The sequence below is a fragment of the Vulpes vulpes genome, chromosome 14 (assembly GCF_048418805.1).
Source record: "Vulpes vulpes isolate BD-2025 chromosome 14, VulVul3, whole genome shotgun sequence".
NCBI classification, from domain to species: domain Eukaryota; kingdom Metazoa; phylum Chordata; class Mammalia; order Carnivora; family Canidae; genus Vulpes; species Vulpes vulpes.
Window position 1 is genome coordinate 29,124,997 of NC_132793.1, and position 19,374 is coordinate 29,144,370.

The window sequence follows — 19,374 nt, forward strand, 5'->3', positions numbered from 1 at the left end:
AATGAATATAAAGTGTGTGAGATGATAGAAAAGAATATAGTAGGGGTACCTGGGCAGCTCAGTGGCTGAGCATCTGTCTTCGGCTCAGATCATGATCCCAGGGTTCTGGGATCAAGTGCCACATTGAGTCCCACACTGAGTCCCACATTGGGCTCCCTGCTCAGCGAAAAGTCTACTTGTACCTCTGCTCCCCACCCCAATTTGTATTCTTGCTCACACCCTCTTTCTCTATCATAAATAAATAAATAATCTTTTTAAAAAAACAATGTATCAGGAATCAAAATAAATGCAAATGGACTAAGCCTTGCAGATAGAAGACAGAGATTATCAGATGAATATTTTATAATCCCACGTGCTGTTTCCAGGATAGCTTTAGAACTTAAGGATAGAGTCCCTTAGGACTCTTTTTGTTCCTTGGGAACAAAACCAAAATACAGTCTTCAAGGGCAAAGGCAGCAGGTGTGTGAGTGCCATCCAATTTTGTAAGTTTGGCTTGTTTTTGAGTGTTGAGGATTGCTAATTATAGACAGCTCTCTGCAGCATTGTGCCAGATAATTTATTCTTCAATGCAGTATTAGTTTGGAAAACATGAATAAAGTCCCAAGATCATGGATGGGGCAGATGAGGGATATAGAGCATACAGACATCTCTATCACTGAACCATGTCTGCAAAATGAGCCATACAAACCTCACCTCCAAATTCTGTTATGAAGGTTCTACAAGTTGACACATGTAAGACTAAGCAAGCACCATGCTATTCGCTCATAAATAACAGATATGATCACAGGCATGGGTAAGATCAAACATCCCTCAGGCTCAGATTCTGAACTCAAACGGCACTGGCTGAACAAAATGTTTACCCTATAATCCTAATTACTGTGGGCTTCACAAACTGCAACCAAAATGACAAGTAATGCTGAGCTCGAGGATCTTCCTTGGATGCTTTTCATTCTTCTGAGTCTGTGGAAATAAATATTGCATATATGTGTAACTTGTTACCAAAGGCTGTTGCAAGGGTTCTTTCCACAATTGAGAAGAGGGCCAAGGAATTCCTGGAAGTCTTTCAAATTCCACAGGAGGCATTTCCATTCTAGAAATGAGTGTACAGTGCCGCCATCTTGTGGTTGTTTCACACAATTTCCTTTCACGAAGCTCTCCCAACTACCCAGAACTTTAAAAATCCATTCAAATTCCGTAGTTCCCCATTAGTGTTGCCAGGAGTAAAAACTCTGGGTTAATTTAAAGCAAAATGACACAGTGAGCCCCAGGCTGGGCCACATAAAAAAGGAGTAGGTGCTATAGAGTTTGATCCTTCCTGGTGAATGCACAGTTTAGCTCCACAGAGAAAGGAATGGCCCCAGGTGCCACATGGCTTTCAAGCTTGAACCTGGAACACGCCCAGGGAAACCCACAACTCCCCTTCCGACCTGCTGCCCCTGCAGGACACTTTCTCCGCTGGAACTTTCCGGGGAAACCTGTCTTGCATATCACTTACAAACTCATCTCCAATCAGGACACCTGGGTGGCTCAGCGGTTCAACGCCTGCCTTTGGCCCAGAGAGTGATCCTGGAGTCCCCAGATATAGTCATATAGTCGCATCCCGCTCCCAGCAGGGAGCCTGCTTCTCCCTCTGCCTGTGTCTCTGGCTTTCTGTCCATGTCTCTCATGGATGAATAAAAATAAAAAAATAAAAACTCATCTCCAATCAAACTTTGCACAATGGAGAGAATAACACTCTCATCTGACCCAAGCCACTCATCCTGGCTTTCATTCAAGGCTTCTTAGGTTCTAGATCTTACATATTAGATTCTTCAGTCTCGTTTCCAACTACTGACCTGGATGAATCTTACACTTCTAGAAGTTCCTTCTTTCGTTGCTGGCTTTTGCTTCCACGCTCATTCTATCCTATATTTCTAAATGACCTACACATTCTTCTGTGACTACCTAGAACCCCTTCTAACTGTGAGGTCTTCTGTAGGAACACTGGCCCAAGTGGTCTTCTGGGCAGCCTCCCACACTACTGCACCTCAGCACTCGACTATGTTCAGTCTCCCAGGATTAGAAATTCCCTGAAGTCAGAGGTCACTGGTTAGTATCATCATTGTCCATATTACTCTCCCAGAGCTCTGAATTGCTGACTCAACTTGCTTCAGACCTCTGCTCGATGTTGCCTCTTCACTGAGGAGGGCCTGTGTAAATCCATCATCAGTACTTGATGCACTACCTATTTATTTGATTTTTTTATCTCCTCCTAGAACGTGAACTCTGTGATGGCAGTCACTTGGTTTGTTTACTACTATATCCCCAGCACCTAGAAAGATAGCTAGCATGTTACAGGCATACAAAAACCCTTCTTTTTTTTTTAACAAATGGAAGAATTAATTGATTCTGTAGCTTCTTGACTACCCCGATTCCTCACCCTGACACCTGAACATCCTGACTCCCCTTCCGTAAAGGATGTTGATCACACAGTGTCCAAGGTGCTTGCTGGTTCAAAACTTACCTATGATCTCAGGGGCCCAAAGAAGACTAGCTGAATTCAGTTGTTTAGTTCGGGTTCCAGGAAGATGAGTGGATATAGCATTGGGCTCATTTCTCTGCTCCTTCCAACCAGCACCTGCCACCATTCCATCTTCACATCTGTGAGGTGTTTGCAGACCAAAAAGAGTGCCCTGGGCCTAATACACATATAATGATGCCAGTTGTCAGAGCCACACCAGCACCTATAAGACTGAGCTGTAATGATATAATCAGGGCAGTAAATCTGAGATTAGGAAGCTCACCAGCTTGGGGCACCCCAAACTTTTTCATTAATAGCCTCTTGCCTCCTTATCCAAAAGGTCCTTCACAGTGCAAAATTGGATGCTACCAGGCAGTGATGGGTGGCCAAGACTTTTCAAAGAAAAAGAGAAGGAAATAAGGCTAGAAAGCAGCAATAGGAAGCAAGGAGGACATCAACCTTTATCACCAATCCAAATAACGTGTGGGTCATAACAACATTCATAACAAAAACCAGAATAAATGTGGAATTGAATTAAAATGAAAATACTGGGCAGCCCCAGTGGTGCAGCGGTTTAGTGCTGCCTGCAGCCCAGGGCATGATCCTGGAGACCCTGGATCAAGTCCCACGTCAGGCTCTCTGCATGATGCCTGTTTCTCCCTCTGCCTGTGTCTCTGCCTCCCTTTCTCTCTCTCTCTCTTTCTCTCTTTATGTGTGTCTCTATGAATAAATAAAGTCTTTAAAAAAATGAAAATACTGTGGGTGCCCAGGTGGCTCAGCTGGTTAAACATCTGCCTTCAGGTCAGGTCATGATCCCAGTGTCCTGGGATCAAGTCCTGCATTGGGTTCCCTGCTCAGCGGGGAGCCTGCTTCTCCCTCTGCCTCTCTCTGTCTCTCATGAATAAATAAATAAAATTTCAAAAAAAATGAAAATATTGCATACTGAAATTTGCAGACTACAACTAAAGCAGTACTTTGAAGGCAATGCATATTTAAGAAGAAAAGTTTAAATTAATGAGCCAAATGAGGTACCAATAATTGACAAACTTTTAGGCTTTCCAGGTTCCAGCAGTGTTTAATCAGGGTGACTGACAATGAACTGTCCATCTACTACCACTGGCAGTTGAAAAATGGAATGCATAACTGTTTTTACATGGTAAAACTAAACTGTGCTATAGGTGATCTGTCTTCATGGATAAGTTAGGGGCTGAAGTGATAGGATTAAATTATGGCAGTGGAGTGTATAAAAAAATGGGTTTCAGGGATCCCTGGGTGGCGCAGCGGTTTGGCACCTGCCTTTGGCCCAGGGTGCGATCCTGGAGACCCAGGATCGAATCCCACATCAGGCTCCCGGTGCATGGAGCCTGCTTCTCCCTCAGCCTGTGTCTCTGCCTCTCTCTCTCTCTCTGTGACTATCATAAATAAATAAAAATTTTTTAAAAAATGGGTTTCCTGGGGATCCCTGGGTGGCTCAGTGGTTTAGCACTGCCTTCAGCCCAGGGCCTGATCCTGGAGTCCTGGGATCGAGTCCCGCGTGGGGCTCCGGGCATGGAGCCTGCTTCTCCCTCCTCCTGTGTCTCTGCTGCTCTCTCTCTATCATAAATAAATAAATCTTTTTTAAAAAATAGGTTTCCTGTAGATTCTACAGGAAAGGCAATGGGAGAAGTGGGACTCAACTAAGAACAGGTGCAAGAGAATTGTGCTATTTATCATTTGTCATTGGCTATTTATCATAAAGGGACAAAAAAGAAGACAAAAGACCACTAGTATTTGTTGAGTTCCTGGTACATACCAGGAGTAGGCCCCTAGGAGACATTCAATGTTTGTTGAAGGGATAAATGAATCCTCAATCTTCATTCTGCAGAAGAAATGAGAGCTCAGGAAGGTGAGTGATTAACTGAAGTCACATTGTAAGTAGTAGAACTGAGGTCTGAATCCGGGTTTACTGACTGATTCATATTTATTGCTGCTTAAAAATTATCCCAAAATTTAGTGGCTTAAAACGACGATATATTATTTCTCACAATTCTGTGGGTAGGTGGGGCTCAACTAGGTAGTTGTTCTTCTGGTCGTTCTTCTACTGGTCTTGTTTGGGGCTACTCATGTGGCTGCAGTCAGATGGTGGCTGGGGCTGGAACACACAAAATGGCTTTACCTACATGTCTAGTTTTTTGATAAGGACAGTTGGAATGCTGGGCTCAGTTGAGCAGCTGGGAAAGCTGGACAGGTCCCTGAAGTATCAGAGCCTTTCCTTCTCTATGCGGTCTGTCCAGCAGAGCAATTGAATTTCTCATAAGGTAACTCAAGGTTCCCAGGAATGCAAAAGGCTGCAGCTTGGCATGGGCATGGAATCACTTCTGCCACATTCTATTGGTTAGAATGACTCACAGACCCAGCCTGGTTCCTTGTGGGAGGACTACACGAGGACCTAATGCCAGGAGCCATGGATCATTGGGGTCATCTTTGAAGACTAGCTACCACAGGTGATCCTGAGACACCAAGCCCTTAATCTTCCTATTACTGCATGCCACAATGAACAACTACAATTGGATACTCTGCCCTTAGGAAGATCATTCTAGCAATGGAGAGGAAGGTGGCTTAGGGAAGAAGAAACCAAAAGTTTTGCAAATTTCCACTTTGGTGGTGAAGAACTGAACCTTATAGGAATGAATCTAGCCCAAAGGGAAGGAAGATGTGGTCTCTAATATCACATGCTGCAGAGATGCCCATTATGGTCAGGATCATGAAGCGTCAGGGAGATAGCTTAGTACAAGAGGTGGAGGTGAGGAAGCCAAAAGAATATGTTTAGTGTTTATACCATGTCCCACCTAATCATGAACATCTGTAACTCACTAGTGGAAGTGCAGTCTTCTCCTACCAGTTCTGAGTTAGCATACTGCTCTAGCACAGCTCCTGTATAACCAGAGGACTCCACTCTGTCCCAGGTACGACTGTGATTACCTTTCAGCTCAGTGACTTTCAGCCTTCTTGTACTTAATCCACAGAAATGTATGTTTATGTAACTTATATATACATACTATTAAATTTATATGTGTACACATGTATTTTACACACAGTTAGCTAAAGTGACTATGTGACATACTATTATTCCCATTTTTCATCCTATTTTTTTATTTTTTTACTTTTCTTAAAGATTTTATTTGAGAGAGCACCCATGTGACAAGGGGGTGGTGGTGGCATGGAGGGAGTGAGAGAAGTAGACTCCTGGCTGAGCAGGAAGCCAGACAAAGGAATTAATTCCAGGACCTCCAAATCATGACCTGAGTCCAAGTCAGAACTTAATCAACTGAGCCACGGAAGCACCTTTTTCATCCTATTTTTTCAATGCTGGCAAAGAATGTCTAAATTAATTCTGCAATCCATTAATGGATTCTGACTTCTCCTTTAAAAACTATTATTTTAGAGATGCCTGGTTGGCTCATTGGTTGAGCATCTGCTGTCAGCCCAGAGCACCAGGTCTCTCTCTCTCTCTCTCTGTCTTCATGAAGAAGGAAAGCAAGCAAGCAAGCAAGCAAAAGCAAGCAAACAAGCTCCTACTTTAGTAGGTAAGCACCTGTAACCCCAGGATTATTTAGGGTTAAGTACAGAAATAATGAAAAAATCAGTCATAGCATTACTATTTTCCATTATATTTTGGAATCATCTGCTTAACTTGGTATTTATAATTTAAAAGAACTTAACACACTGATGTATGTAACATTAATTTTGCAATTCCACCTTAAAATGAGACAGTAATGAAAAAAAAAAAGGGACAGTAATGGATTCAGACTCATGATCATATGTAAATGTATGTAGCAGAATTCAATGACGTTTTAAGCAATATTGAGATTTTTAAGATTCACTGCATCTTTGAGGGAGCTCACTATTTGGATTTTGTTTACCAAGTAAATGAATTGCTTAAGAAGAAAATGCATTAAGTGTGTAAATGCGCTTTAAGTTATGGGAATATAGGGAATAAAAATCTCCTCAAAATGTTTTTTTTTTTTTTAATTTACCACTTTAGGATAAACAAGTGTGGGGTTTATCATTCTTATATTACTTATTAAAGCAAAGGTAATTTCAAATTAGTCGCCAGAATGCCCAAAACCCGCCCTCAAGGACATGGAAGCAGCCTGAGAGCGCTTGGAGCTCACTGCGGGATCCGCGGGCGGGGCGAGCAACACGTGGCCCTTCCCAAAGGGCCGGTCCTGCTTCCGTGGGGGACCTAGAAACCGACCCAGGAGCAGGTGAGATGGTCATCCTTTTCTATTTTATCGTCTGTAATAAGCATTTTTAAAATAATAAACAAAATGCACCCGAAAGGCAAGAGGCGGGACACGAGGAGCCGTGGGTCTCCTTTCATCGGGTCTGCGCACACGCGCCACAGGCCCCGCTTCCGCCCGCGGGAACAGCGTGGCCCCCGAGCGGGAAGCGGAGACGGCGGGGCCCCGGGGGGCGGGGGGAGGCCCCGGACCCCCGGCCAGCGGCGCCGCGGAAGGGGGAACGGCCTCCCGCCCGGCTCTTCCTAAGGGAGCTCCGCCACCCGGATTCCCGCGAGGCGGACCCGAGGGGCTGGGGCGTTCTCCGGAAAAGCGCTTTCCCGAACCGCTTTGCGGCCTCGCGGGGCCGGGCCCAGGCCGCGCGTCCCCGGCAACCGCGCGGAGCGGCGCCGCGGCAGAAGGCGGAAGACGCCCGCGCGCCCGCGCTGGCCCTCCCGCCCTCCGGGCGACACCACCGCGGCGGACCCCTCCGAAGTCCCGCAAAGGTATCGTCCCCGGCCTCTGATTGGCCGGCGGCTCGGGGGCGTGGCCTCCGGAGCCCGGGTCGGCGCGCCAGACCCAGCTCGCCGCATTGCGAGCCGGGCCAGGAGCGGGCGCCATGGTGAGGAGTGGTTGTGGGCGCGGGTGAGACGAAGGCCGAGGTTGGGGCTGGGTTGGGGCCGAGTTGGGGCGGGAGCCGGGGCCGCGGCCGGGGCCGGGGCCTGCGCTGGGAGCCGGGTCGGGCGAACGCGGGGACCGTGCTGACGCTCGCGCCCCGGCTCCGTCCCAGGTGCTGCTGCACGTGCTGTTCGAGCACGCGGTCGGCTACGCGCTGCTGGCGCTCAAGGAGGTGGAGGAGATCAGCCTGCTGCTGCCGCAGGTGGGTGGAAGCGGTGGGCTCGCCGCCGCGCCGCAGCCCCCCGGGCCGCCGCGCCGCAGCCCCCCGGGCCGCCGGGCCCCAGCATGCACCGCGCGCTCCCACGTGGCCGGCCGCGCTTTGGGGGGTGCGCTGGGCCGGAAAGCCCGGGAGCCGGGGGTCCTCCGCGCATCCGTGCCTAGAGTCGCGTTGGGAGCATGTAGAAGCCAGCACCCCGGGATTTAGGGCCTGTAATCGGCTCATTTACGGAGCGTGCGGATCTGACATGCGGTCGGGGCTGAGAACCGCTGCTTTACTGCGCCCTAGAGGCAAGAGCGAGGGAGGAAGGCCATTCACGCTCTCTTCTCCCCGAAGGTGGAGGAGTGCGTGCTCAACTTGGGCAAGTTCCACAACATCGTTCGCCTCGTGGCCTTTTGTCCCTTCGCCTCCTCCCAGGTTGCCTTGGAAAATGCCAACGCTGTGTCCGAAGGTGAGTCGACCACCACCAGGTATTTGAGGGAGATAACCGCAGGGTTAGTTGCTGCTGCTCTTATTCTCATAGGGAGTTCATGATCCCGTTTTCCTTTCCTCAGCTTTCTTACAAATCTGATACGTGTTGGGCAGTATTGGATGTGTACAGGATGTAGTTTAAAACAGAACCCAAGGTCTGAAGAATATGGTATGCTAAAAGTTTAAAGTGTATATTCCAGGATAGAGGCTTTCTTTGTGGTCCTGACAGTGATAAATGATTAAGTGGAATCTGGTAGGCGTGCTTTAATGCTAAAGGTGGTTCTTTGGTTATTATTGAAGTGATTGGAAAAGGCAAGAAAATAAGTTTAGTTCCAAAAGGCAAATCAAATACTAAATACTTAACCACTATACTTTCTCCGGGTTTAAGGTTTCACTTCTGTATTTCACACTCATGCTATCAGACCTGAGTCCTATTCCTCCCATAGTTGATGCAGGCTTTGCAGTGATGACTTGAGTCTGTCAATCCCCTGAGTGCAATCACTGATGTCTCCATGTCTCTGAGCAAAGCCTAAAGCAAAGAAGGAACTCAGCATGCTCTGTAGGACCAGTGTAGGATCAGTCTGTCATTTAATTAGCAGTTAAGGGGACAGGATCCTTTTATGATTTCAGCATGTTAGTGGGAGCTCTATTCTTTGCCTTGAGGTGTCGTTCATGAGGACCTCCGCCTGCTTTTGGAGACTCACCTGCCATCCAAAAAGAAGAAAGTACTCCTGGGGGTTGGAGACCCCAAGATCGGTGCTGCTATACAAGAAGAGTTAGGGTACAACTGCCAGACTGGAGGCGTGATAGCTGAGATCCTGCGAGGTGGGACCATCTATTAACATTCACAACATTCTTGACATCTGTGAGGGGGGATCTAGTCACTTAACCAGGGCACATAAGGTTGCTTCTAGGAAGCCCTTCTGCTTGGCTCGGTGCCCATGGGCACCGTAACTGGCTTAGAGCCTTCCCTTGCTCATTGACTTGTCCTCTTCCAGGGGTTCGTCTGCACTTCCACAACCTGGTGAAAGGTCTGACAGATCTGTCTGCTTGTAAAGCCCAGTTGGGGCTGGGACACAGCTATTCTCGTGCCAAAGTTAAGTTTAATGTGAACCGGGTGGACAATATGATTATCCAGTCCATCAGCCTCCTGGACCAGCTGGATAAGGACATTAATACTTTTTCCATGCGTGTCAGGTAAAGTGCCCAAGTGACCCTTGAAAATAGGGTCTTTGGCCTGTGGTGTAGCTAATTTCACATGCTGAAATCAGGACCACTTCCTGTGGGTAGAAAATGTGGGGTGGGGCTGAGCCTCCCAGTGCTTACCACAGGCTGTGTTCTTACACTGGCTGTACAGAAAGAGGAGGTAGAGTAAATCCACCCATATACACCCCAGCCCAGGCTCTTTGCCTGGTCTGTATTGTGAATGGGAGGACACGGAGTTGAGGTTTTGAATTGTACTTGATTCCTTTTCTCTGGGTAAAGAATAGAGGGCTGAGGTTGTAGCTTTGAGACCTAGTCGCTGAGCAGGGAGTGATTGTGGCTCTCTGCAGGGAGTGGTATGGGTATCACTTTCCTGAACTGGTGAAGATCATCAACGATAATGCTACATACTGCCGCCTTGCTCAGTTCATTGGAAACCGAAGGGAGCTGAATGAGGAGAAGCTTGAGAAGCTAGAAGAGCTGACAATGGATGGGGCCAAGGCTAAGGCTATTCTGGATGCCTCGCGATCCTCCATGGGTCAGTATAGCCTGGTGGCCAAAATAAATTTGGGGCTGTGGATATCTGGTCCTGCATTCACACTAGGTGTCCCTTAGGCATGGACATATCGGCCATCGACCTGATAAACATCGAGAGCTTCTCCAGTCGTGTGGTGTCTTTGTCAGAGTACCGCCAGAGCCTGCATACTTACCTGCGGTCCAAGATGAGCCAAGTAGCCCCCAGCCTCTCAGCCCTAATTGGGGAAGCGGTGCGTTGTGGGGAACATAAAATGGGGTTAAGGAGTGTTAACAGCGTAGGTCCACACTGCTGTATTTCTTGACCCATGTTCTCTTCCTTGGTCGCATTTAATGGGCTGAAGCAGAATTGTGCAGTTGAGAGATAGACAATTCCAGCCTCTCTAATTCCTTGAATCCTTCTCCAGGTAGGTGCACGTCTCATTGCTCATGCTGGCAGCCTCACCAACTTGGCCAAGTATCCAGCGTCCACAGTGCAGATCCTTGGGGCTGAAAAGGCCCTGTTCAGGTACCAGTGAGGGCACCTGCCCACACTCAGGTGCCACTTCCGGTGCCCACTGCTTGTTTGGGGATCACAGTGATGGCTGACCAGGGCTCCCTGACCTATACAGACCTCTGCTATGGGGGTGATGGCCAGCCCTGGTGTCTGAGTGATTCCTAGGGCCCAGCAAAGGGACCAGATTTCCAGGTCAGCGACATTGGATGCCTTCCCTCTGCCTCCGGGAGCTGTGGGTTGGCATGAGGTGGGGGTAGAGACCCAGTCTAGCCTGAGGCTCACTGGATAGAGACGGGGGATACAGGGGAGGGGAGGAGCTGCCTTGGCTAGTAGAGTTGAAATTTCTGATCTTAAAACTCCCCACTAAATATTCTTCTCCCAGAGCCCTGAAGACCAGGGGTAACACTCCAAAATATGGACTCATTTTCCACTCCACCTTCATTGGCCGAGCAGCTGCCAAGAACAAAGGCCGCATCTCCCGATACCTGGCAAACAAATGCAGTATTGCCTCACGAATTGATTGCTTCTCTGGTATGGGTGGAGGGGGTTGGAGGTGAAGGGGCTGGGAGGGAGGGAAGGCTGACTACCTAGCAGCTTCTACAATGATGGCAGTATTTTTCGTCAACAGCAGTTCACTTAGTGAGTGTTGAGACTTTGGGTCTGAGTGAAGCTGAGGGTAGAGGGAAGACAGGGTGGGAAATAGCTGGTCCTTTAGGGGCTGACAGGTTTTGTTTACCCACACACACACGCACACATCCAGAGGTACCCACAAGTGTATTTGGGGAGAAGCTTCGAGAGCAAGTTGAGGAGCGACTATCCTTCTATGAGACAGGAGAGATTCCACGAAAGAATCTGGATGTCATGAAGGAGGCAATGGTTCAGGTCAGTTTGGACTTGCTGGGGGGAGAGAGGGGATGGGGACCAAAGCTGGCTGTTGGAGGTGATGAACAGGCTTAGCCTGACTTTGTAGAGTGGAGGCAAAAAAACTGATTTAATGAGCCTGATCCAATGAAGCCAGAAGGGAGATCTAGAGATACTGCATCTTTGGGGCCTTTTCAGTACCTTTCTTTGGCCAGGCAGAGGAAGCGGCTGCTGAGATGGCTAGAAAATTGGAGAAGCAGGAGAAGAAACGCTTGAAGAAGGAGAAGAAACGGCTAGCCGCCCTTGCCCTCGCATCTTCAGAAAACAGTAGTACCCCAGAGGAGTATGAGGTCAGTAGGCAGGATAGCCCTCAGCCCAGGGTGAAGGCCCTGGATGTAGGGTTCTCCACAGCAGAACAGAGGATATGCTACTTCAAGCCATGGTCTTGAGTCCAGACTTTTGGACTGAAATAAGGACCTGAAACATCTCAACTACCTCTTGATTCTATAGGAAGGAGATAGGTGCTGAGAGAACTGGCTCAGGAGCCCAGAGAGCTGGTTGTAGCACACCCGGTCCCTGGGCAAGTGTTCTGTCCTCGGCTGCCTCCCAGGAGTCCTCAACCGGGGGTAGTATAAATTCCTGCTCTGCGTGTCCTCAGCCGTATGTCTGGAGGTGGTAGCATTTCATAGTTGGGCTTGGGGCAGGGAGGTATCCAAATGCTACATCAGGATCCACCCTGGGATTTTCATGAGGTACCCAGTTTGTGAAGTTTTTCAGTGTCCCCTTGGCAACCTGGCATGATGGTTTGTGGGTTTTTCTATAAGCTGTTTCATGGGCTTAGATAACACATTTTTCCTTTCTAAGTGGGAGTCATCTTTGGGGTGGATTTCTAGTGCCCATTAAAAACCATCCCAGAAACACTGGGCAGTTTCACACCAGTCTTTGCCCTAGCTACTTTTAATATGTTATGTATGTGTCCATATAATGGATGTTCGTTTCATGCCCATTTCTCTTTAGGAGACCCAAAGTGAAAGACCCAAAAAGAAGAAAAAGCAGAAGCCCCAGGAGACTCCACAGGAGAATGGAATGGAAGACCCATCTGTCTCCATCTCCAAACCCAAGAAAAAGAAATCTTTTTCCAAGGAGGAGCTGGTTAGTAGTGATGTTGAAGAGACAGCTGGCAATATAAGTCTTCCCAAGAGGAAGAAATCTTTTCCCAAAGAGGAACCAGTTAGCAATGCTGAAGAGGCAGTAAACAGGAGCGTCCCCAAGAAAAAGAGGAAATTCTCTTCTAAGGAGGAGCCACTTAGCAGTGGACCTGAAGAGGCTGCTGGCAGCAAGAGCGGCAGCTCCAAGAAAAAGAAAAAGCTCCAGAAACTATGCCAGGAAGATTAGAATGGACATTTTACCAGGTGGGGCAAACCCACATGATTCCAAACCCACCCTTATATCCCAATAAAAAAACAAATTCACAGGAGTCAATGTGGTGTTTTTTTTTTTTTAGGAGTCCATGTTTTATTGAACACCTTACATGGGTATGGGTGGACCTATGGGTGAGGCAGAGCACCAATGACCGCCTCAGTGAAGTCTTGGCAGGTGGCATAGCCACCCATGTCAGAAGTTCGAACCTGTAGGGGAGAATTGTCATCATCCCTGGGCCTAGGTAGGCCCCATCCCTAACCTACCCCCCACCCCCTTCCAATAACACAGTTCCCTAAGGAAGCCAGCCCCAGGACAACCTAGGCTCTGCCCAGATTATGGTCTAAAGATTTATTTAAGAACTCTTCTCTGGTCCACTGTACTGAAGGGAGGTGTAGGTAGTATGGTCCTTGTGAGGTTGGAGGGAATAAAGGGGTCTAGCCCCCATGGGGGTGCAGGTGGCCGATGACAGACTTGATGAAGTCGGTTGTGGTGCTGTAGCCGCCCATGTCTCGAGTCCGCACCTACAGCCACCACCGGCAACAGCCGTGGGGAAGAAGAGAAGAGAGCCCATGAAGGGGGGATAGGGCAATGTGATGGAAATGGAATCCAAGAAAGGATGGCAAGGCCAGAAAGAAGATGCGATGCAGCAGAGTTGCAAGGAGGTGGCCAGGTTTGGAAGAGCATGGACCCATCCACTCCCAGCTGAGGGCCAGAGCCACTCTCAGAGCTATGCTGCAGCCTGGGCAGGATGGGAGGGAGGCTGAGCATGAAGTGAGATGGGAAATGCACATCAGACAGGATGAGGATGCCTTAAAGGAAATCAGGCCAGGTGGGAGGAAAGGAGGCCAGAGGATGGGCTTCCAAGTGTGGAGAAGGGGACACCTGTGCCTCATCCTGCCTGCTATCTCCCTCTGCTCCTCCATCCCCCATGCTCTCTCCCCAGGCAGAGAGCTGCAAGCACTGCATTAAGATGGCCATAAAAGAGCCAATGGATGGAGCAGGAAAGGGAATAGCAGACGGTAACCAAGAGGCAAAGGAGACCCAGAGGATGAAACAGCCAGGAGAAGGGAGGTGAAGAACAGCCCTGAGAGCCACAGGGGAAGATCAGAGAGCAGATGTTCTGGGGACCTGGCGGGAAAGGAGGCCCCAATTCAGGTTCCCCAAAGAGGAGTGCCAAGACCCTGGAACCCATAGCCTTTCTAACTCACCTTGCCAACTTTGATCACCTTCTTCACTGCATCTGCAATCATGTTGGAGTGATATTCAAGACTGTCAATGTGGAAAGGAAGAAACTGAGATTCTCCCCACATCATCCCCAATTTCCTTGTCTGTACTCCCCCTTAAAACACCCAGCCTCCTGCCCCAGTCCACCATGACCTACTTGAGATGCCGCAGCATGTTGGAAGCTGATAGAAGCATGGCTGTGGGGTTGGCTATGTTCCTGCCCACCGCCTGGGCAAATGGGTGTCGGGCGCCCTGTGGAAAGAGGACGGACCAGAGTTACTGGGGGCAGACGTTCTGCACGGCTAAGGTCAGGGAAGGGCATTAAGGAAGAGGGATCAGGCCAGAGACACTGGAAAGAGGCATGGGGGAGGAGGACAGAGCATGCCAGGGTCACTTAGGAAGGGGACGCCTTGGGAAGTAGCTATCAAGGAACTTCAAGTCAGAAGATAGGCATGCAAAGGGCTGGGGAAAGAGGGGACTTCACTCACCGTCTCAAAGACGGCATATTCTGCACTGTAGCTCTCACCAGGGACCACACCAGCTCCCCCAACCAAGCCAGCAGCCAGATTGTCAATAATGTTCCCATAGAGATTGGGCATCACCAACACATCAAACTGGTAAGGATTCTGCACCAGCTAGGGGGCAAAATGTGGGCATGGAGAAGAGAAATAAGTTCTGCTCCCTGCCTATCCCTGGTACCTTGAGAGCAGAGACATGGGGAGGACATTACCTGCATGCAGCAGTTGTCTATGATCATTGTCTCAAACTTGATTTTGGGGTACAGTTCAGCAACTTCCTCACAGCACTGCAGGAACAACCCATCTCCAAGTTTCCTGTCCATGGGCCAAAGGGAACAGCTTCAGTCACAAGAGTGCAAGGGGCTACCTTCCCAGGAACCTACCCCATGCAAAGCCATGTCCCTCACATGATGTTGGCCTTGTGGACAGCCGTGACCTTGCCCCGCCCCTTCTTAGTGGCATAGTCAAAGGCAAACTTTGCAATCCGCTGAGATTTGGTTCGAGTGACAATCTTCAAGCATTCAATCACACCCCTCGCACTCTGGGTAAGAAGAGAGAAGCAGCCAGGTGACGCTGGAAAGAAAAGAAGGAGCTATGCCGCTCTCCCACCTTCACCCCTGGCTTCCCCAATTTCTATGGCCTCACCTCGTGTTCCAATGAGCTGTATTCCCCTTCTGTTTGCTCTCGAATGATCACTAGATCTAGATTGTTGTGTCGAGTCTTGTACCCAGGAAGTGATTTCACATGGACTACGTTGGCAAACAAGTCCAACTTACGCCTGAGGGTGGGGCAGAGCCATTAGTACCATGCCTGGTGCTCCAGGACTCCTCTGCCCCATAGCCTCCAACACCTACCTCAGCCGCATATCGTAGGAGGCTAGCTCCCCCTTATACTCCATCGGGGTATGGATCTTTCCTGTGTAAACAAAGGGGAAGGGGTCAGGCACAAGCCAAGCCCAAGGGAATCCAGATCAGTGTCCAATCCTAGGGACATGATGCAACCCAGACTCTCATCTCCCATTCCCAAAACTGTGACTCTTAAATGCCTCTGGAGGCAAAGAATAATGTAGTTAAAACCAGAAACATCTTGTCCAATGCTTTTTTTTTTCCCAATGCTTTATTTTTAGTCACCATATTTATGTTGAAACTTCAAAATGATCTCAAAGGAGAGCAGAAAATTTTTTCATGTTATCAAAGAACCTAAGTTTAATAGGCTGAGAAACAATGCTAAGAGATCTATAACCTTTCTTTATGTTTGCATGTCTACCTACTTGACATTTTTTCAACCAAAACTTATTACCACATGTCAGTCACTGGAAATATCAACCAAAAAAACACAATACACAATTCCTGTTGTCAAGAGCCAAACAATAGATCAAGGAAGACAAATAATATGAAACACATGATAAACACCATGGGAGAGGTATTAACATCATGCACAGGAACCCACAGTAAAAATTCCTTCTGGTAATATCAAGAAATGTAATAAAATAGCTGGCACTTCAGCCAAACCTTGGGTTAAGTGAGTACAGTAGGTTGAATAGTGACCTCAAAATGTTATGTCCAGGCTCTAGCCTGCAGAACCTGTAAATGTGACCTTATTTGGGAAATAGTGTTTGTAGACATAATTAAGGATGTTGAAATCATTGAATTAGGGTGGGCCCTAAATCCAATGATAAGTCCTTCTGCAGGAAAAGAAACAGATACACAGACACAGAGGGGGTAAAGCCATATGAAGACTGAGCCAAAGATTGTAAGGATGCATCTATATGTCAAGAAACACCAAGGAACACCAAAAGTCACCACTACCTGAAGGCTTCTCTCCTAAACCTTCAGAGGAAGCCCTTCCAACACCTTAATTTTGGGATTCTGGCCTTCAAAACTGTGAGAGCAGAACTGTTATTGTAGGCCACTAGCTTTGAGGTAATTTGTACAGCAGCCCTAGGAAACTATAAAACCATAAGTGAGAACCATTCTAACAGGTAGCATCAAAGGAAGAACATTCTGGGCAGAAGTAATGACGAAAGTTAAGATAGTCCTGTATTTGGAAATTAACAGCCCCATGTGACCAAAGCACAGAACAAGTGTCAAGGAAATAAAGGCAGAAGACCTGAGAGCCAGCTTACGAAGAATTTACTTTCCTATGCTAAGGCTGGGCCTGAGAAAGTCATGTGGGCATTTCCAAAAGAAGAGATGAAGAAGATGGATCGTAGAGGCAAAACTAGAGACAAAAAAAAAAAAAAAGAAAAGAAAAGAAAGAAAGAAAGAAAGAAAAAAAGAAAAAAAAACTAATGAGATTAAAGCAGACAAGCAGAGGGGAAGACAGAAGAGGCAGCTAGAAGCACTATTCTAGAAACAGAATTAACAAGATTTGATGACCCATGATGTACCCCCTTGAAGCCTTCCTACAAGGACAACTAACGATCTCTCAACTCACCATCTCTCAACTCCTGAATTCCCAGAAATAAGAAACAAATAACTACAAAATAGTGATGAGCTTAGAGGACTGAATGTGCTAGTATGTGCCCAAAGAAGCTTAAAAAACATTTGCTCATGTGATTTTAAACGGCACATGGGTGGAGGAGCAAGGGGCACACATACCGATGATGGCCACCTTGTTCTCCTTCATAGAGCTCAACACCTGCTCCAGCTTCTCCTCAGATGCCATATTCTGCACCTCGCTCAGGTGATGCTCCTGGAACTCCACCGGGACAGAGGCAGCCTTCAAGGACACGACCCAAAAACCTCTGGGTCAGGATCGAGTAAGTCCTTTCCAACCCACCTCACGGTCCCTGCTGGCTGACTCCCCCAGGCCACACTCACCTTGAACACCTCCTTGACAGCGTGCATCAGTTCAGGCCCCACACCGTCTCCAGGCAACATAGTCACGGGAAAGGCGCCCTCCACCCTCATGTCCTCAGCCTGCAAGCGGAGCCATCACAGCTAGAGCTGGGGCGGGAGCAGAGGTTCCCGGGGAGAGGGAATGAGGGGACAGGGGCACGGATAGACCGGTGACAGACTTGCCCTTACCTGGCTCCGCGAGGCGGCGTGAGCCACGGCCGACGTACCCAGGCTCCTCCATGCCCCGGGGTTCGGGGCAGCGACCAGCGCCTGCGACACAGACGCACACGCCTATGAGGTCGGGCGTGAGGGTCCGGGACCCCGAATACTGCATGAACCCGGTACAAACCCGCCGCTCCCCCGCCCGCCCCCGGCCCGACCTGACCCCGGGCCTCACTCGGGTCAGCCAGCGGACACCACTCAGAGCCGCCATGTTCGCTGCAGGAAGTCACGTGGGAAATGGTGCCGGAAGCGGGCGTGGCCCGGCCCCGCGACTTCCGGTCCGCGGAATACAAGGGCGTGGGGCAGGGGGCTGCCCTCTTTTCCTCCGACCGACGGCCGCGTTGCTTTCCTGTATGTCCTGCTCCCTCCTTGTCTTCTGCGTGTCCCTTGCCCTGGAGCCTCATGGGACACGCGGCCGCTTTGTGTGTTGTTTTGCTTTCAGTCTCCACATCTAATTTATGTTGAAACTAGCACTAAAGGAGAATATGAGATTTCATGCGAGTGTCTTGAGTTTAACGGGCTGAGAAGCAATCCTGAGGGATCTGTCTTTTCTTAATATTTTTGTGTCTACGTCTTTGTTACTCTTTTAACCAGTACTCGTTGAACATTCGTATATCAGGCACTAAAAGGGAACACGAACATCCATGGGGAACGTGTGTGTCTGGTCTCCTCTGCAAGCTCCAGCCTGCCCAGTGACTCTGGTCATCAGATTTCCTCCTTGTTTCTTCCTATCTGGTCTTGTTCTTTCTTCTGACAGTTGTTTCCCTAATAGTGTGTCCCAGGCTTCAACTACCCTGGGCAGGACTATTAGAGACAAAAATTATTTCAAGCGTGTCAATGTGACCAAAGGGGAATTTTAAACTTTTTTTTTTCTTTAAGGTTTTATTTTTAAGCAATCTCTGCACCCAATACGGACTTGAACTCACAACCCTGAGATCAAGAGTCAAATGCTCTACTAACTGAGCCAGCCAGGTGCCCCAGACTGATTTTTAAAATACCATTCATTGGGCAGCCCCGGTGGCTCAGCGGTTTAGCGCCGCCTGCAGCCCAGGGCGTGATCCTGGAGACCCTGGAGACCCTGGATCGAGTCCCACGTCAGGCTCCCTGCATGGAGCCTCCTTCTCCCTCTGCCTGTGTCTCTGCCTCTCTCTGTCTCTCACGAATAAATAAATAAAATCTTAAAAAAAAAAAAAATACCATTCACATGCTGTTTCCAGGTGACCTGCCTAAAAACAAAATGGCACAGAAGGATTTTCCTAAGCCAGTATTCTAGAAGTGTGTGGTTTGGATCACCTATCCGAGTGGACCAGGGGCACTTGCTAAAAATGCAGACCTAAGAATTCTACCCCAGACTTGCAGAATCTGAATCTCAAGATTAGGGCCCCAGAAGATACATTTTTAACAGGCACCTCCAGATGATACACACTGAAAGTCAAGCACTAGTTAGGTTCTCTGTCACTTATACACCTCATCCATCTGAAAAAGGTGCCAGGCATTCTGGCAGCCCAAGGGAGGGAATGTAGTCGTTCTAATCTTAGGGACAAAATACAGGCTTTATGCCTCCTTCTCTGCATTCCTTTAGACAGAACATTCTATACAGTAGTGGGATGAAAAGATTTATAGATCTAAAGATTAGATAATGTGTAAGAGTCTTGAAAAAATTAAAGGTAGGGTGTAAATATAAGGCTGCTATAAATACAATTAATATAATTTATTAATGTATTTAATAAATTAATGTGTAATTTATTAATGTATTAATATAATCTGCTCCTCAATCTCCATTCATTTATTCCATGAAACAAATCAAAACTAGAGAGCATGAGGGGCACCTGGATGGCTCAGTCAGTTGAGTGACCAACTCTTGATCTCAGCTCAGGTGATTTGATCTCAGGGTCATGAGTTCAAGCCCCATGTTGCACTCCATGCTGG

At 48.2% G+C, this 19,374-nt stretch overlaps 2 protein-coding genes and 5 non-coding genes across 10 annotated transcripts; 6 read left to right on the forward strand and 1 right to left on the reverse strand.

The window, feature by feature from the left end:
• The first annotated feature begins 7,139 nt into the window (after nucleotides 1-7,139).
• On the forward strand, nucleotides 7,140-12,696 carry NOP56 (NOP56 ribonucleoprotein). The gene is made up of 12 exons (XM_026012397.2): nucleotides 7,140-7,381; nucleotides 7,550-7,639; nucleotides 7,991-8,105; nucleotides 8,789-8,950; nucleotides 9,124-9,322; nucleotides 9,679-9,866; nucleotides 9,944-10,095; nucleotides 10,270-10,370; nucleotides 10,741-10,889; nucleotides 11,119-11,240; nucleotides 11,435-11,569; nucleotides 12,237-12,696. The coding sequence occupies exons 1-12, from the start codon at nucleotides 7,379-7,381 to the stop codon at nucleotides 12,612-12,614; spliced, it is 1,794 nt and encodes a 597-aa protein (XP_025868182.1). The 5' UTR covers nucleotides 7,140-7,378; the 3' UTR covers nucleotides 12,615-12,696.
• LOC112930122 (small nucleolar RNA SNORD110) lies at nucleotides 8,584-8,651 on the forward strand. Its single transcript, XR_003237050.1, has one exon. It is a non-coding gene; the product is annotated as a small nucleolar RNA SNORD110 (small nucleolar RNA).
• LOC112930119 (small nucleolar RNA SNORA51) lies at nucleotides 9,435-9,565 on the forward strand. The gene has a single exon (XR_003237048.1). It is a non-coding gene; the product is annotated as a small nucleolar RNA SNORA51 (small nucleolar RNA).
• LOC112930121 (small nucleolar RNA SNORD86) lies at nucleotides 10,433-10,518 on the forward strand. Its single transcript, XR_003237049.1, has one exon. It is a non-coding gene; the product is annotated as a small nucleolar RNA SNORD86 (small nucleolar RNA).
• On the forward strand, nucleotides 10,956-11,026 carry LOC112930126 (small nucleolar RNA SNORD56). Its single transcript, XR_003237054.1, has one exon. It is a non-coding gene; the product is annotated as a small nucleolar RNA SNORD56 (small nucleolar RNA).
• LOC112930125 (small nucleolar RNA SNORD57) lies at nucleotides 11,294-11,365 on the forward strand. Its single transcript, XR_003237053.1, has one exon. It is a non-coding gene; the product is annotated as a small nucleolar RNA SNORD57 (small nucleolar RNA).
• A 12-nt stretch (nucleotides 12,697-12,708) lies between the features above and the next one.
• Nucleotides 12,709-17,849, reverse strand: IDH3B (isocitrate dehydrogenase (NAD(+)) 3 non-catalytic subunit beta). Of its 4 annotated transcripts, none has more exons than XM_026012396.2 (12): nucleotides 17,621-17,849; nucleotides 17,413-17,493; nucleotides 17,206-17,304; nucleotides 16,984-17,104; nucleotides 15,238-15,298; nucleotides 15,029-15,161; nucleotides 14,791-14,924; nucleotides 14,596-14,698; nucleotides 14,354-14,500; nucleotides 14,023-14,117; nucleotides 13,850-13,910; nucleotides 12,709-12,847 (listed from the first exon to the last, which is right to left on the reverse strand). In XM_026012396.2, exons 1-12 carry the CDS (start codon nucleotides 17,654-17,656, stop codon nucleotides 12,767-12,769), a joined length of 1,152 nt encoding a protein of 383 aa, XP_025868181.1. In that variant the 5' UTR covers nucleotides 17,657-17,849; the 3' UTR covers nucleotides 12,709-12,766. The 4 variants fall into 4 exon arrangements, with proteins under 4 accessions (XP_025868181.1, XP_025868180.1, XP_072592331.1 ...); XM_026012395.2 differs by having other exon boundaries at nucleotides 12,709-13,162; nucleotides 17,621-17,832; XM_072736230.1 differs by having other exon boundaries at nucleotides 17,609-17,682.
• Between the last annotated feature and the right edge of the window lie 1,525 nt (nucleotides 17,850-19,374).

Coding starts and splice junctions, on each gene's coding strand:
- NOP56 (XM_026012397.2), top strand. Junction 7,640..7,990: donor TCAGCCTGCTGCTGCCGCAG/GTGGGTGGAAGC, acceptor TTCTCCCCGAAG/GTGGAGGAGTGCGTGCTCAA. Junction 8,951..9,123: donor GATAGCTGAGATCCTGCGAG/GTGGGACCATCT, acceptor GTCCTCTTCCAG/GGGTTCGTCTGCACTTCCAC.
- IDH3B (XM_072736229.1), bottom strand. CDS start 17,656: ATGGCGGCTCTGAGTGGTGTCCGCTGGCTGACCCGAGTGAGGCCCGGG. Junction 13,911..14,022: donor AACATGCTGCGGCATCTCAA/GTAGGTCATGGT, acceptor CCACATTGACAG/TCTTGAATATCACTCCAACA. Junction 13,163..13,849: donor AGGTGATCAAAGTTGGCAAG/GTGAGTTAGAAA, acceptor TGGTGGCTGTAG/GTGCGGACTCGAGACATGGG.